This window comes from Leptopilina boulardi, unplaced genomic scaffold (assembly GCF_019393585.1).
Source record: "Leptopilina boulardi isolate dan_hultmark-lab unplaced genomic scaffold, ZJU_Lbou_2.1 LbouV2_262, whole genome shotgun sequence".
In the NCBI taxonomy this organism is placed as follows: domain Eukaryota; kingdom Metazoa; phylum Arthropoda; class Insecta; order Hymenoptera; family Figitidae; genus Leptopilina; species Leptopilina boulardi.
This window is the reverse complement of record NW_026137821.1, coordinates 623,326-640,449: the sequence shown is the minus strand read 5'-3', so window position 1 is coordinate 640,449 and position 17,124 is coordinate 623,326. Positions and strand designations below refer to the sequence as shown.

Here is a 17,124-nt window from a genome sequence, read left to right as displayed (position 1 = left end):
TTTTAGCTAAAATGAGAAATTTTGATTTTTTAACTTTCTTTAATTCTTTAAATTTCAATCAAATCTATACTTTATATATATCAATCGATTCATCTTGACATAAAGAAGACGATTATATTATATATTACCTTAAATTTTTCGATTTAAAAATTTTTTCAATTAAAAAAAAATTTTTGGAAAAAAGACGATAAAATTTTTTTTTTGGGGTATTTTTAAAAATCCTCTCGTCATTTTTGAGAGATTAATGTGTTAAATAAGCCTACCAAATTTTATCCAAATCCATTAAAACCTGTTAAAGATATCGTGTTCACAAAAACGATCCACACACACATACACACACACACACACACACACACATACACACACACATACATACATCCGGACAATTGATCAGGATCTCATATAACATGTTTCTATATAGAGGAAAATTTGTTTTCACCATTTTTAAAAAGTTTATAAACGAAAGGACTACATAGCTTCCTCCACGAGGAAGCAAAATAAATACTTTTTCTTACAATGTATATTTGTGTGCTGAACACGATCCCGGGTTGCAAAATTGCGTATCACGTCAGGACTTTGAGTAAAATAGGGTAAAGACCACAAAAACCGCATTTCACAGAAAAAAACTGAACTCAAAATGAGTAGCGTACGTTACGCAGCACAAATGATCTGGTTTGACTCATTTTGAGTTTTGTAGTGACATGTTTCAAATTGAACGTCAGATTCATTTTGAGTTCGAGATTAATGTTAAATTATCGTCGACAAACAAATAATTACTTACAAAAATATTAAATAAAATAATTGTTTTTAATAAACAAATGTATAGACCTTAAGAAAACTTTAATTCTTAAAGTTGATTTAGACAAATTAACGAAATTAAATAAAGGAATTTTTAGGTTAGAAATCTTGTTGACTTCATTGACAACTGAGCAATTCCACGTGAGATTGAGGGGTCTATCCTTCGATTCCTTCTATACTAAGTTTTTGGGTAGAGGTTATGGGTCTAATTGAGTAACAAAAATTTTGAAAAAAAATATTTATTATTTTTCGAGATATTTGCATTAAAAAATTAGTGCAACTTTTTTTCCAATTATTCATAACTTTTTCACTTTTAGTCCAAGCAAAAAGTTTCATAAACGTTTTTTGCCCAGAAAATATTAAAGTTTAAGAAAAAAAAATTAATTTTAAAAAATTAAATTTTTTTAATTTATTTATTTAAAAAATGAAATTTGTTTTTAATTTTTAAACTTGTTATCGGGCTCCGTTTAAGCTGAAAAAATTCATGAACATTCCTTAATATGAGCCAAAGACATGTGCCAAATTTGACGAATACCATATTTTTTGTTTTTTAGATAATAATTAATTAATTAATAAAAATTAATAAAAAATGAAATATTTTACGAACAAATAAAATTAGAATTATTAAGAAATTATCAAGAAAAGAATATTAAGTATTATTAAGAATCGAAAATTAATTCTAAAATGTTATTTAGAGAAAGACCGAAAAATACCGTGCCGAGATGGTAGGAAACCTACGCCAAAATGTGCTATGGGGTGCTCAAAAAGCGATTTTCAATAATCATCTAAGTATTAATAATTTATATTGTTAAAAATGCTATTTGCACTGGTCTTATTTGACACAGAATTAGATGATCTTCAAAACAAAACAAACAAGTTGTAAATTCAGATGTTCATTACATGAACATTTTGCTTCCTCTTTACGATCAGCAAAAAAATTGGCTTCCTCGTGGAGAAAGCAAAATTTTATTGACAAAATATAACATGTTTCTATAAAGAAAAAAATTTGTTTCCGCCACTTTGAAAAGTTTTATAAACGAAAAGACTACAAAGCTTCCTCCACGAGGAAGCAAAATTAACTGTTTATCGTCACTCTTTCAAATGTTATTAATTATTTAAATAATTATTATTATTAATTATTAATTTAACATCCGTTCATCCGAAATAGTTCATATAGGGCTCATTGGATGCGGATTTTGATAAGCATTAAAATTTTATTTGTTCGTAAAATATTTCATTTTTTATTAATTTTTATTAATTAATTAATTACACAGCCCCACAAAAAAAAAGTGTCGTGCGCGGCAGACCAGACTAGTCATTTCCTATGTATTTTGACGCGCTGAACACGAATCCGAAGTCCGTTTTGCTCCATCACGTCAGGATTTTTTTCTAACCTCCAAAAACCTGTCGGATTTTGAGAGGTAGGCTATTTTTTTTTAAATTGATGGATTTACTTCAAAATTGGTATCTAGGGGTTTTTTGGGTCGCTGATGACGAATTTGAAGTTAGATTTTCAAAATTCAAAATGGCGGCTCCAATATGGCGGACGAATTTTGTAAAAATTGATTGATTTACTTCAAACTTGGTATCTAGGGGTTTTTTGGGTCGCTGATTACGAATCTAAAGTTAGATTTTCAAAATTTTAAATGGCGGCTCCAATATGGCGGACGAATTTTGTAAAAATTGATGGATTTACTTCAAACTTGGTATCTAGGGGTTTTTTGGGTCGCTGATTACGAATCTGAAGTTAGATTTTCAAAACTAGAAATGGAAATTCTTATATACATAAGTAAGGTATTCACGTCTTTTTATGGTAGCGCACTCTCTTGTCCTCAAAGGATCTGTGTAATGGTTTTCTTTTCAAATTGGTGCCTCCAGGTACAATATCCCTTTTCAGCATCCAACAGTAGTCGGCCATCATATTTATATCCCATCTTCCTTGATAACGACGCTCAAATTCTTTCAAATCTTGATGGAATCGTTCTCCTTGTTCTTCACTGTAATCTCCAAAATTTTCAGGGAATTGATCCCGATGCGTGTCTAAGTAATGCAACTTTATGCTCATTAAGCATCCTAACTTACCAAAGTTTTTAATCATATCACTAACTATTTGCTCCCAATTTTCACTCTTGTGATTACCCAGAAAATTTTCGACAACTGCTTTGAAACTAAGCTATGCGGCTTTCTCCTTTTTATTCATCTTGGTGATAAATTGCTCATCTTTTAACAATTTGCGAATACGTGTTCCGTCGAAAACCCCTTCTTTTAGTTTCGCATCAGAGATTTCTGGAAACTTTTGTTCCAGGTATTTGAAACAGTTTCCTTTTTTATCTAAGGCTTTGACAAACTGTTTAATTGCTCCTAGTTTCGTGTGTAAGGGCGGAATTATCACCTTTGAAGGGTCGATATAATCCGCCATATTGGAGCCGCCATTTAAAATTTTGAAAATCTAACTTTAGATTCGTAATCAGCGACCCAAAAAACCCCTAGATACCAAGTTTGAAGTAAATCAATCAATTTTTACAAAATTCGTCCGCCATATTGGAGCCGCCATTTTGAATTTTGAAAATCTAACTTCAAATTCGTCATCAGCGACCCAAAAAACCCCTAGATACCAATTTTGAAGTAAATCCATTAATTTAAAAAAAAAATAGCCTACCTCTCAAAATCCGACAGGTTTTTGGAGGTTAGAAAAAAATCCTGACGTGATGGAGCAAAACGGACTTCGGATTCGTGTTCAGCGCGTCAAAATACATAGGAAATGACTAGTCTGGTCTGCCGCGCACGACACTTTTTTTTTTGTGGGGCTGTGTTATTATCTCGAAAACAAAAAATATGGTATTCGTCAAATTTGGCACATGTCTTTGGCTCATATTAAGGAATGTTCATGAATTCTTTCAGCTTAAACGGAGCCCGATAACAACTTTAAAAATTAAAAACAAATTTCATTTTTTAAATAAATAAATTAAAAAAATTTAATTTTCTAAAATTAATTTTTTTTTCTTAAACTTTAATATTTTCTGAGCAAAAAACGTTTATGAAACTTTTTGCTTGGACTAAAAGTGAAAAAGTTATGAATAATTGAAAAAAAGTTGCACTAATTTGTGTTCAACTGTGTTAGTGCCAATCATATAACGCAAAAGTATTTAAGCGTAAAAAGCGCTTAATTTAAAAATTATTAAAATAAAGTGAATATGTAATGAAAAAATATAAATGAAGAAAATTTTCACAAATTTTATTACACAAGAATCGAAGACAAATATTATCTAAGTATAATTTACTTTTATATTTATTTTCTATAATTTACAAGAATCTGCAGTACTACAAAAATGAAAATATTACAATATAAAACAAAACCTATATATTTCTACAGTTTTTCTATTCAGGTTCATTTTGAGTAACGTGAAGTTGTCTGTTAACTCATTTTGATGCCGATCTCATAATGAGATGCAGCAAAAATGAGTTCAGTTTTTTTCTGTGCTTGTGGGTTTTCTGTATTTTTTCTCCTCAACTTTAAAACATGAACATACTCCTGAATAATTGAGTAGCTGCCTGCAATAACTCGCCGAGCGCTTGGCCGATCGCTCTAATATAACGCCAGTCAAACGTTTAAAAACGTGAAAAAAATCAAAATTTTGATTTTTGAAAAGTGCAATCTTGTAGGACATAAGATGGCGCATCTTTTTTTCCTTTGAGTTTTTTTTGTAGATCAAAAAATAGAGTTAATATATGCAAAACACTTAAAAATTTTATTTCACAAATTTCATTCAATTTTTAAACATAAATCATAGTATCTTTGACAAATTTCAATGAATCTTATTGAAAATTAATATACATACGTATTTAGGTCCATAGAAGACGACAACATAATCAAAAATATTAAAATCATCAATTGTTTATTTATAATTAATTGTAAATGAAGACTAGTCAATAATAATGTTTACTTACCTTTGTCGACATAAAGTGTGTGGGGAACTTCAGAGTTGAAGAAACTTCCAGTGAGACATTTGTTTATCATAATGTAAGGAAGTTTTTTGTAAAATTGAAAAACAATTTATCAACAACTTTAGTGATAGTGAGTTTAGTGATGTTGATATACTATCAACAGTGATAGTATGTTGGCTACATTTTTAAAACATAATATATCACAACATAACATAACGTCCTTCTTAACTCTTGTGTGCAATTCTCCGCGCAGAGACTAGCTAGCGCGTCGCGCATGTTTTCTTAAACGTTCTATATTTTCTAAAGTTGTTGATAAATTGTTTTTCAATTTTACAAAAAACTTCCTTACATTATGATAAACAAATGTCTCACTGGAAGTTTCTTCAGCTCTGAAGTTCCCCACACACTTTATGTCGACAAAGGTAAGTAAACATTATTATTGACTAGTCTTCATTTACAATTAATTATAAATAAACAATTGATGATTTTAATATTTTTGATTATGTTGTCGTCTTCTATGGACCTAAATACGTATGTATATTAATTTTCAATAAGATTCATTGAAATTTGTCAAAGATACTATGATTTATGTTTAAAAATTGAATGAAATTTGTGAAATAAAATTTTTAAGTGTTTTGCATATATTAACTCTATTTTTTGATCTACAAAAAAAACTCAAAGGAAAAAAAGATGCGCCATCTTATGTCCTACAAGATTGCACTTTTCAAAAATCAAAATTTTGATTTTTCATTTTTTTCACGTTTTTGAACGTTTGACTGGCATTAGAGCGATCGGCCAAGCGCTCGGCGAGTTATTGGAGGCAGCTACTCAATTTATTTTCGTGAATAAAAAAATTTCAATATCATGCGTTTTGAAAACTTTAGTATAAAAATTAAGTAATGTAAAACTTTCTCAAACTATATATGATCATAAACTACGATATCATTGTATTTGTAGTACCTAATGGATAACATTTTATGCAATAAATATTATGTTAATAGTTGTAATAAACTAAGATATGCTGATATGCTCACTTCACACTCTCTAAATTTGAATTAGCTAAAATTTCACTGTTTGAATCAGCGAATAAAGTTTTCACTGCAAATCAGCGGATACAGCTAATAAAATATCGAAACACGAATCGGCGAACGTCGGTCATTTTCGTCGGAAGATAAATTTATTTTTAAAATGAAGTATTCCGCTGACAGAAATAGTTGTTAGTCGCTGATTCGCAGCTGCATACTTATAGCTTTTTCAATCAGCGACTATTCGCTGCCCATCAGCGGATTTTAGCTGATTCAAATTTAGAGAGCACACAGGTGGGTTAGAAATAGTTTATTTATTAATAACATTTTATTTCTCGTACAATTACACTAGGTGTTAAATTTTAATATTTTTGAAATGAATATTGTACAAATTAACAATTTCCTTGTAGCAGAATAGCGTCAGTTAATGGTATATTTTTTTGTGAAAGTAGAAAATATGTTTCAAAACTAAAAGTAAGAAAAATTTTTTCTCTAAAAAATGTGTACGTTTTCTACCCCTTAAAATTCTTTGTATTTTACTATATTTAAAGAATATTAAATTTTCTACTTTTAGTTTGGACTATTAATATTTTTTCTCTCTGAATCTATTTAATTAATTTTCAAATTCTAAAATCCAAATAGCTTGGTTTACAAAAACCATGTTTGCAATAGACTGATCTACTAGAAAATTAAATTCATTAGGTATAATTGACATTTTTTCTTTTAGGTTGCGAAGCTATTGAAGAGGAGAGCAGATAGAGCTTTTACTTATAAGATTCCTATGTGTATGACAAAAATAAAATGTAAAAATGAAGGTTTAAATACAGGTCTTCAGAAAGATAAGGTAAGATTGGAAAGTGAAAACAGTGCCAATAATGGAAATAGTGTAAGTCAAAGTGCTTTGAAGGGATGTATTGATATAATATACAAAGAAATTATTAATAATAATAATAAAAATAATGATAATAGTGATAAAAGTGTTAATACTAGTAATAATACTGCTGATAATAATGTTAATAATACAGGTGATAATACTGATGATAATACTGCTGTTAATACTGCTTATAATACTGCTGATAATAATGTTAATAATGCTGCCCATAATAATGGTGATAATGCTGCTCATAATAATGGTGATAATAATGTTGATAATGCTGCTGATAATAATGATAATAAAAATGTTGATAATACTGCTGATAATAAAAATGATAATAGTGATAATAATGGTGATAATACGTGTAATAATACTGCTGATAATAACACTCATAATACTGATAATACTGCTGATAATAATAACAATAATAGTGCAGGACGAAGGTGACAAAGGATATATTAAGAAAAGCAAAGTATGAAAAAAGTTCGATGAAAACTGATGCGAAAGAATTAAAAAATCGAAATAAAATTAAAATGAAAAAATGCGATGAAAGAACAAGTGAAAAAGAAACTGAAATGAAAGTGATAAAAAGGAAAGTGAATCAAAAAGTAAACCAATAAGTAAAAAAAAATATTGCATACCTTGTATCGATCACTGGAGAAAGAGTAAATGAATGTAACTCTCTTTTAAACATTCAAAATTTTAATGAAAACAAAAACTCACTAACGACCACTGAAGAAAAAATTGATAAAGAAAGTAAACCACTACATGTTTGAATTCAGTATTTTTAAAACTTTTCTTTCTTCTTTTCACGAAAAAAGTCAGAAGCGAAAAAAAAGGAAAAGTTCCAGCAGTAATTGTTTAAAAAAAAAATGTCGAGAGTTCCATGAAGAAAAGGAAAAGCAAAAAGAGACTGCCATTCATCAGAAAGAAGCAAACCTAATCCAAAGAAAAAAAATAAAGAAATAAAAAATGTTGCTTTGCAATTAAGAAGAAAAGAATGTAAGTATCAAAAAGAAAAGAAAAAATAAGAAATCGTAGCAAAGAAAACAGAAGAAAGAGAAAAAAATAGAATCATTGCAAAAAAGTAGAAAAAAGCAAATGCGAATTGTGATTCGATCAAAGAATAATGAAGATTTTTATTTTGTAAATCATTTTATATAAGAAATTTTCATTTTAAATATAAAGCACAATAATTATTTAACTGCAAAGTAAAATTTAATTATTACTTTGTTATCTCTTTACATATATTTTTTATCATAATATTATTAAAAGCATATATTTGACGTTAAACAAGTTCATAAATATATGTAATATAGTCAAGATGTTAGTTGTTTTTGGTAAAAATCAACATTTTATTTTTAAAATTCTTATTAAATGAGCTTTCGCCCGTCAACGTCGGGCCTCATCAGATTTAAATACTGAAATTAAATTTACATTTTTTGAGTTTGTTATAAAAATAAAATTTAATTAAATTGATAAACATAACCTCAAACTCACCAATATGGATTTCCACTCTCATTTAATAATTTTAAATAAAAAAATAATAAAAATTATAATAGAAAAATAATTTTCCCAAAAATTCCGTGAAACCAAACATAATTCAAATTATGTTGTACGATGTTTATGTGTCGATATGTGTTGTACAAGACACGTGTTTTAACGGATACTAATATAAGTTTAAAAGAAATTAAATTTGTTAAAAATTTAAATTTTTTTCACTTCCAAAGTTTCATTTGTGATAAATATGAAAAACAAATAATTCAGAAGTCTGTTTCGAAATTCGAATGGTTAAATAATAAATATTATAAGTTTAAATTTAATAAGAAAATTAGTAATAAGTGGATAAAGAATTTGTCGAAAAAAACTGTTCCAAAAGATGTTTTATATTTTTTGAGCTTAGGCGAAAAATTCTATACGAATCAACACAATAAGGCTATGATAGTTGAAGAAACGTTGTCTCTTGTTGAAAAAAAAATCAATAAGAAAAAACTAAATGATTTTAGAAGTAAGTTGTGTAATAAACTTCAATGATATTCGCAAAATAACTATAACATTTTGAGTAATTCCATGATTAATAATATCGGTATAAAAGCTAATAATTTTCTTAGAGAAAATAAAGATATTGTTGTTTGTAAAGCCGACAAAGGCAACACAACTGTTACTTTAGATAAAAAAGAATATGGAGATAAATGTTTGGCATTATTACAAAAGACACTAAAGTTTATACAAAATTAAAATCAGATCCAACCCAAATTATTCAAAGACAACTAAATACAAAAGTATAACATCTTTTAACAAAAAACTATATAAATTGACCTATGTCTAAACATTTACATTCATACAATTCAATAGCTCCAAAATTTTATGGATTACCAAAAATACATAAAGAATTATGTCCCATGAGACCTGTCACATCTTTTTGTGGGTCTCCCACCTACAATTTGTCTAAATTTATTAGTATCCCTATTCAAAAAGTTATTAACAAAACAGAATACCACGTAAAAATAGTTTTGATTTTATTAAACAAATTGAAAATAAAAAAATTACACCTAATTGTAGATTAATTTCATTAGATGCAAAATCTCTTTTTACTAATATTCCTAAATCATTGGTATTAGAATGTGTAAAGTTAAAATGGCGTAAAATTATACAACATACCAAACTTCCTGATAACGTCTTCTTGGATATCTTAGAGTTTTGTATTGACAATGCCTATTGTTCTTTTAACAGAGAATTTTATAAGAAGATTTTTGGAACACCTAAGGGTTCACCAATATCGGGCATCATAGCTGACCTTGTAATGGAAAATTAGAATCAGATGTTTTAATAAAATTAAGTTTTCCATGTTATTTTTATCGCCGATATGTTGATGATATTTTTGTCATTGTTGAGGAAAATAACATTAACAATTTACTTACTGCTTTTATATTTGAACAAATATAATGAAAATATACAATTTACTATAGAAATTTAAAATAATAATTCTATTAATTTTCTTTATGTCACAATCATTAGAGAGAATGATTCTATGATCACCAACTGGTATTATAAGGATACCTTTTCTGGCAGATACGTTAATTTTAATTCAAACGTGTCAGAAAAAGATAAGATATCTATAGTATACGGTCTGGTGGACAGAGCATTTAGGCTCTTTAATGTTAAATTTTATGAACAAAATTTAAATTTTGTTTTTAATACTCTTAAAGAAAACAATTATTCCTCATCTTTTTTTATCAAAACATATAAATATTAGATTTCAAAAACTCTTCTCTACAATTGAACTACAAAAAACACCGTTCGACACAAGTAATATTATTGCTTTACCTTTTGTAAATGAATAAAAATCTTTTTTTGAAAACATTTATATAGACTATCATGTTAAAGTCGTTTTCTTTTATGAAAAAGATCCCTTTAAAGTTTTTTCAAAAAATAAAGACATTACAAATTTCCAATATAGGAATCACATTGTTTATAATATTCCATTTCAATGTGGAGCCTGTTATATTGGTGAAACAAGTAATTACATTAAAGACAGAATCTATCAACATAAAAGAGACTGCAGACTTGATAACAGAAGTACTGCTTTAGTCATTCACGCACATGACCAAGATCACAATTTCCGGTTTGAAAATACTGAAATTATTTGCACAGAATTGAATCACAAAAAAAATTATTTAAGGAGATGTTTCACATTTTGAGAAATAGTAATTCAATTAATAAAAAACTGACTTAACATCTTTAAATCAAATATACCACTCTCTTATTGTAAATACTAATTAATATTGGTTATAATATAATAATATAATAATATGATGATAATATAGAAGTATGTTATTTCAACATTGATTGTATTATAATTAATAATATAATTGATGTTAATGCTGCTGTTATTGATTTTTAATTATTATTATTGATATTGTTATTATTGTTATTTTAACCTAATTTTGAATCACACGCACTATAGTGATATAGTAGATCACTCAGTTATCAACTAATGTGAATATTATAGATTTTACATCATTAATCATACCCATAAATGATAAAGCAGATTTTTAATTGTTTAACAAATTTAATTTCTTTTAAACTTATATTAGTATCCGTTGAAACACGTGTTTTGTACAACACATATCGACACATAAACATCGTACAACATAATTTGAATTATGTTTGGTTTCACGGAATTTTTAGGAAAATTATTTTTCTATTATAATTTTTATTATTTTTTTATTTAAAATTATTAAATGAGAGTGGAAATCCATATTGGTGAGTTTGAGATTATGTTTATCAATTTAATTAAATTTTATTTTTATAACAAACTCAAAAAATGTAAATTTAATTTCAGTATTTAAATCTGATGAGGCCCGACGTTGACGGGCGAAAGCTCATTTAATAAGAATTTTAAAAATAAAATGTTGATTTTTACCAAAAACAACTAACATCTTGACTAAATTATGTAAATCCAAAAAAATTATCATCTATACCTATATGTAATATATTTCAATAGTTTAAATAAAATAAGGTAGTTGAATACATAACGAATTTTAAATATATTAACCTAAGTAGTGTCAAGCGGCCATCACTGGGATATTCGTGCGACCACCATTGGGACCTTAGTCAATATTTTCGGCTATGACTGGTACATTGAGACATTTTATTTTATATTGTTATTTTTAACCTAATTTTTTAAAAATTTCTGTTTTCTTATTAAGTGATTCCAAAATATCTAATGTTTATAGAAAGCATAAAATCTTCATTTTTTATACTTGATAAGTCTTTTAAATAAATTTTTAAAGTTTGAATTTTCCTTAACCCTTTGCGTCACAGTGGGTCGCTCAGCGACCCACCTTTGGTTTTTCACTATATTACAATTCTATTTCATATGAATTCGCTTGAAAATCGTTACTCGGGGGTTTTCGGGGTCGCTGATTACGAATCTGATGTCAGTTTTTAAAAATTCAAAATGGCGGATCCAATATGGCGGACATAAAGTTGAAAATTGACTGAATTCACTTGAAAATCGTTACTCGGAGGTTTTCAGGGTCGTTAAATACGAATCCGATGTCAGTTTTTTAAATTTCAAAATGGCAGATCCAATATGGCGGACGAAAAAATAAAAAGTCAACACATTCGCTTAAAACTCGTTACTCGGGGGTTTTCGGGGTCGCTGATTACGAATCTGATGTCAGTTTTAAAAAAATCAAAATGGCGGATCCAATATGGCGGACATGAAGTTAAAAATTTACTGAATTCGCTTGAAAATCGGTACCAGGGGTTTTTCAGGGTCGCTGAATACGAATCTGATGTCAGTTTTAAAAAATACAAAATGGCGGATTGAATATGGTGGACATGAAGTTGAAAATTGACTGTATTCGCTTAAAAATCGTTACTTGGGGGTTTTCAGGGTCGCTGAATAAAAAAATAAAAATAGAATTTCAGAATTTTAAATGTTTAAATAGAAATAATAGATGCTTATCTTTAAATCATGTACCTGACAACCCTTGGATTAGTAACCTGTAAAAATAAACATTTTTTACACTCAGCAGTATTGTTATTTACAAAATTGTTAGCATTTATGTTTTTGTAACTGAATCCAATGTATACCTTTTTTTACTATCATAAAGATTGTTGACGATCGTAATTTGTTTTATTTATAAAAATAAAAAAAAATAAATAAATAAATAAAAAAAACAAGGTGGAACCAAAATCTTGCCATGTCCACGTCGTTGGTTCTGGGTAACGCTGAGAGCAGGATAGATAAAAAAAAGAAATTATTATTTTCGAAAACTGACATGAGATTCGTATTCAGCGTCCCCGAAAACCCCCGAGTAACAATTTTCAAGCGAATCTAATCAATTTTAAACTCCAAGTCCGCCATATTGGAACCGCCATTTTAAATTTTGAAAAACTGACATCAGATTCGTATTCAGCAACCCTGAAAACCCCCGAGTGTCAATTTTCAAAGAAATTCAGCCAATTTTTAATTTTTATGTCCGCCATATTGGATCCGCCATTTTGAATTTTTGAAAACTGCCATCAGATTCGTATTCAGCGACCCCGAAAACCCCCGAGTATCGATTTTCAAAAAAATTCAGTCAATTTTTAGTTTTCATGTCCGCCATATTGGATCCGCCATTTAAAATTTTTGAAAACTGACATCAGATTCGTATTCAGCGACCCCAAAAACCCCCGAGTATCGATTTTCAAAAAAATTCAGTCAATTTTTAGTTTTTATGTCCGCCTTATTGGATCCGCCATTTTGAATTTTTGAAAACTGACATCAGATTCGTATTCAGCGACCCCGAAAACCCCCGATTAACAATTTTCAAGCGAATTCAGTTAATTTTAAACTCCAAGTCCGCCATATTGGATCCGCCATTTTGAATTTTTAAAAACTGACTGCAGATTCGTATTCAGCGACCCCGAAAACCCCCGAGTAACAATTTTCAAGCGAATTCAGTTAATTTTTAACTCCAAGTCCGCCATATTGGATCCGCCATTTAAAATTTTTAAAAACTAATGTCAGATTCGTAATCAGCGACCCCGAAAACCCACGAGTAACAATTTTCAAGCTAATTTAGTAAAAAGAAAAATGTGTGACTTAAAGGGTTAAAGTGTCTACGTCTGGGACATTTACTATTAGCTTTAAGAAAAGAAAGAAAATTTACCTGTACTAGTTCCATGCTGGAAACCTGAATATCGAAAGGGTCTGCTCCAGGACTTACTATTTTAACAGTGAAACCCATATCCTGAATAAATACTACTTCTTGTTCATTTGAAGAGTCTTTATCTTTATCAGCCTCCCCATCTTTATCAGATTTTTCTTTAAGCTTATCTTTCTCTTTTTCTTTCTCTCCCTCTTTGGTAGCTTCAACTTCTCCTTTCTCAAGAACATTTTCAAGGGCACCACTAGCATTGCCAATTTTTTCTCCGTTTTGATTTGCATCTGAAAATTAAAATTTCGTTTAGATATAGTTTTCACACACTTATAGATAAATTTTGATTTCAAAAATAAAAAATTTTTAAAATAACAAATTGTAATGATATCATAACGTTGAAGAATTCATGGTATTTAGGATCATGAAAGAATATTAGCAAATTTTATACTGGATGACATAAAGCAAAAGTGCTTAAGAGAATTTACTTTTGATCTTCCTTTTTTCAGATATGTCGATGATATATGTATTTACGACTGAACCGTAAGTAAGATTGACAACTTCCTTCAACTTTTCAATAGTAATTTCAATAAAATTCAGTTTACATATACGTAAAAGCAAATAAGCAATGAAACTTTTTTAAAAGTAACAATGATTTAATATTTATTAAATATAAAAAACCATTACAATAGATACTCATTATAAATATTATCTATTTTAATCAAATTCAAACTTGCCTCAAAATTATTCATTATATTAATTAATTCGAATATCGAGAGATTAAATATCTATAATGATACTAAATTTAAATAAGTAGATGTTTGTCCTACAATTGAGTAACTGAATACTGAATTCAGCCTAAAGAGCTGCATACTATGTCTGGATATTCATTGTTTTTTGACACATTTCAAATAATTTTTTAAGCACTCTCCTAATTTACGAGTTACAAGAAAGTTCGATGGAAATAGTACGGCATTTAAATACCTACTATTTACATTGTGCGTTTATTTATAAGCATCGATGGCTGCAAGAGCATCTTTTAAAAGGCACATTTCTCTTCTAGCTATATTTATGTGCATCTACCCAGTGTTACTTTAACAAATATCACTCCTTAACGAGGTTAAGGGTATGAAGAGATATCATTTCGCATATAGTAATTATGATGAATATTTCGCCAATTTTAGTAATATGGTTCATCTGGGTGTTTATTTGACTGGAAATTTTTTTTCCGTATAAAATTAGAATAAAGTTGTAGTCCTAAAATTTTAATATAACCATAACCATTTTAACTTATGATTAGAGAAAAATCGGGGGAATTAGAGCTTCGTAAGAGACAAGAGAAACAAAACCGACTTGATGTTTCAATAAAATGTTAATTCGGCCATAAACTAAAACTTAAAAAATTGATATTTGTACACGGAGAAAAAAAGAGTAATAATTGTAACATTTTCTATCAAAAATTACTACTTTCGAATATTAATTTGGGAACTTCTCAAGAAATAATAACTTTTATTAAAAGCTAAGTAATATTTAAAATGTCAAGCTATTAATACTAGGAGCGAAGCAACTTTTATTATGAAGCGGAGCAATTATTACTATTTCCTAAGGATTTTTACTAGAAAAAGTAGTAATCCGTACCACTACAACGACGCGCCTCACATCGACGCGTGTGAACACTGAAAAAAATGTATTTGATTCAAATACTTCAAATTATTTGAAAAATATTTAATTGGTTCAAATACTTTTTATTTGGATCAAAAACATATGCATTTGATTCAAATAACTTGAATTATTTGAATCGCATTTATTTGAACTAAATAAATCGTATTTGGTTCAATTAAATAATTAATTGAATTGAATAAATTAATTTATTTAATACAAATAATGACTTACTTGAAACTATTCATTCATTTATTTCACTCAAATATTTGGTTTGTTTGATACAAATAAAAAGTATTTGACACAATAAATTTATGTAATTGATTCAAATAAACTGAATTATTTAATGCAAAAATTTGTTATTTAATCCTCATACACTATTTTATCAAGAGAAATAAAAAAATATTTCAATTAATTAAATATTTATTTGAAACGATAATAATGATTTACTTGAAACAATTAATTTATTTATTTCACTCAAATATTTCGTTTTATTGAAACAAATAAAAAGTACATATTTGATACAACAACTTTATTTAATGGATTCAAGTAAACTAAATTATTTAATACTAATACACTATTTTATCAAAGCAAATAAAAAAATATTTCAATCGATGAAATATTTATTTGAAACGATAATGATGATTTACTTGAAACAATTAATGTATTTATTTCACTCTAATATTTCGTTTTATTAAAACAAATAAAAAGTATTTAATACAATAACTTTATTTAACTGATTTAAGTCAATTAAATTATTTAATACTAATACACTATTTAATAAAGGTAAATAAAAAAATATTTTAATCAATTAAATGTTTATTTGAAACGAAAATAATGAGTTACTTGCAACTATTGGTTTATTTATTTCACTCAAATATTTCATTTTTTTGATACACGGAAAATTTTTTAGTGCATTAGATGCACAATCTACGGTAGAACTATTGTACTATGGATTGAGAGCAACTCTTATCCTGATTTGGTGCGTCTGAAGCACTGTAAGGGACATTAGACGTACTGTAGGGGAAATAGGTTGCACCAAACCGGGATAATTGATGTCCATTTTTAAAGTACAAAAATTTTTAAACTAACCAAGACCGCCGGTACACCAAAATTGTTTTCGTGTACAAATAAAAAGTATTTGATACAATAGATTTATTAATTCTAATTAATTAAATTATTTAATATATATATTAAATAATTTACGCATTATTTATAAATAATGCGTTATTTAATGTTAATTCACTATTTTATTAAAGGAAAATAAAATATTTTGATCAATTAAATATTTAAGTGTAATGAGAATAATGAGTTATTTGATACTATTCATTTATTTATATATATTATTTATTATTCTAAGTCCAAAAGTCAAATATTTTTTCATCAACAAAAAATTAATGTTTACAATGATTCAGAACAACGAAAAACGCGTTTTTAATAAAAATATATTTACACTTTTTTTGAAAATTCACTTGGGATGATTCATGATAATAATCATGAAGCATATAATTAATTATATTTTATAAATTGCATTTAATTGGAAAATATAATTTAATATCTTAATTTTAACTAAATGATGTTAAGCACTTTTCTGAGTTAGGTCTTTTGCAAGTTTAAATGACATCAAGAAGTTAACATTCATTTTCACGTATAGCGTAGTTGGTAAAGCGTTAGACTCATAATCCGTAGATCGTAGGTTCGATTCCCCCCATGCGTTAGATTTATTTATTTCTCAGGTTTGCGTTTAATCATTAATTCTATGTATGAATTAGTTGAAAAATGAAAATATGCGATCATAGTTTGCAGAAATTACATATTTTTTAATTTATTTATTTGAGTAAGAATTTAATTTAGAAATGAAAGAATTAGTAAATAAATATGGAGATAAGGGATTTCACAGAAATAAAACTTCAAGTGATACTCACCAAATTGAATGAAAGTACAAAAATTTCATAGAAATATGAAAGAAAAGAAATTTTTTCAAATCGGCAAAGTTTCGATTCTAATGGTGGAAATCACCCTTTTAGAAGGAGGAGAGGGTTAAAAACAAAAAATTTTAAAATCTATTAAATTCCCCTGAAATTTGCTACTCATGGGTTTTAGGGCTCGCTGATTACGAATCTGAAGTCAGTTTTCAAAATTCAAAGTGGCGAATCTAACATGGCTA

At 27.7% G+C, this 17,124-nt stretch overlaps 1 protein-coding gene across 1 annotated transcript in view; it reads right to left on the bottom strand.

Moving 5' to 3' along the window:
• Window positions 1-17,124, bottom strand: part of LOC127281037 (clustered mitochondria protein homolog) — a 154,770-nt gene that overhangs the window by 39,464 nt on the left and 98,182 nt on the right. The window contains exon 2 of the mRNA XM_051304520.1: window positions 13,311-13,588. Within this exon, the coding sequence (XP_051160477.1) occupies window positions 13,311-13,588 (278 nt within the window). The remainder of the gene's footprint in view (window positions 1-13,310; window positions 13,589-17,124) is intronic.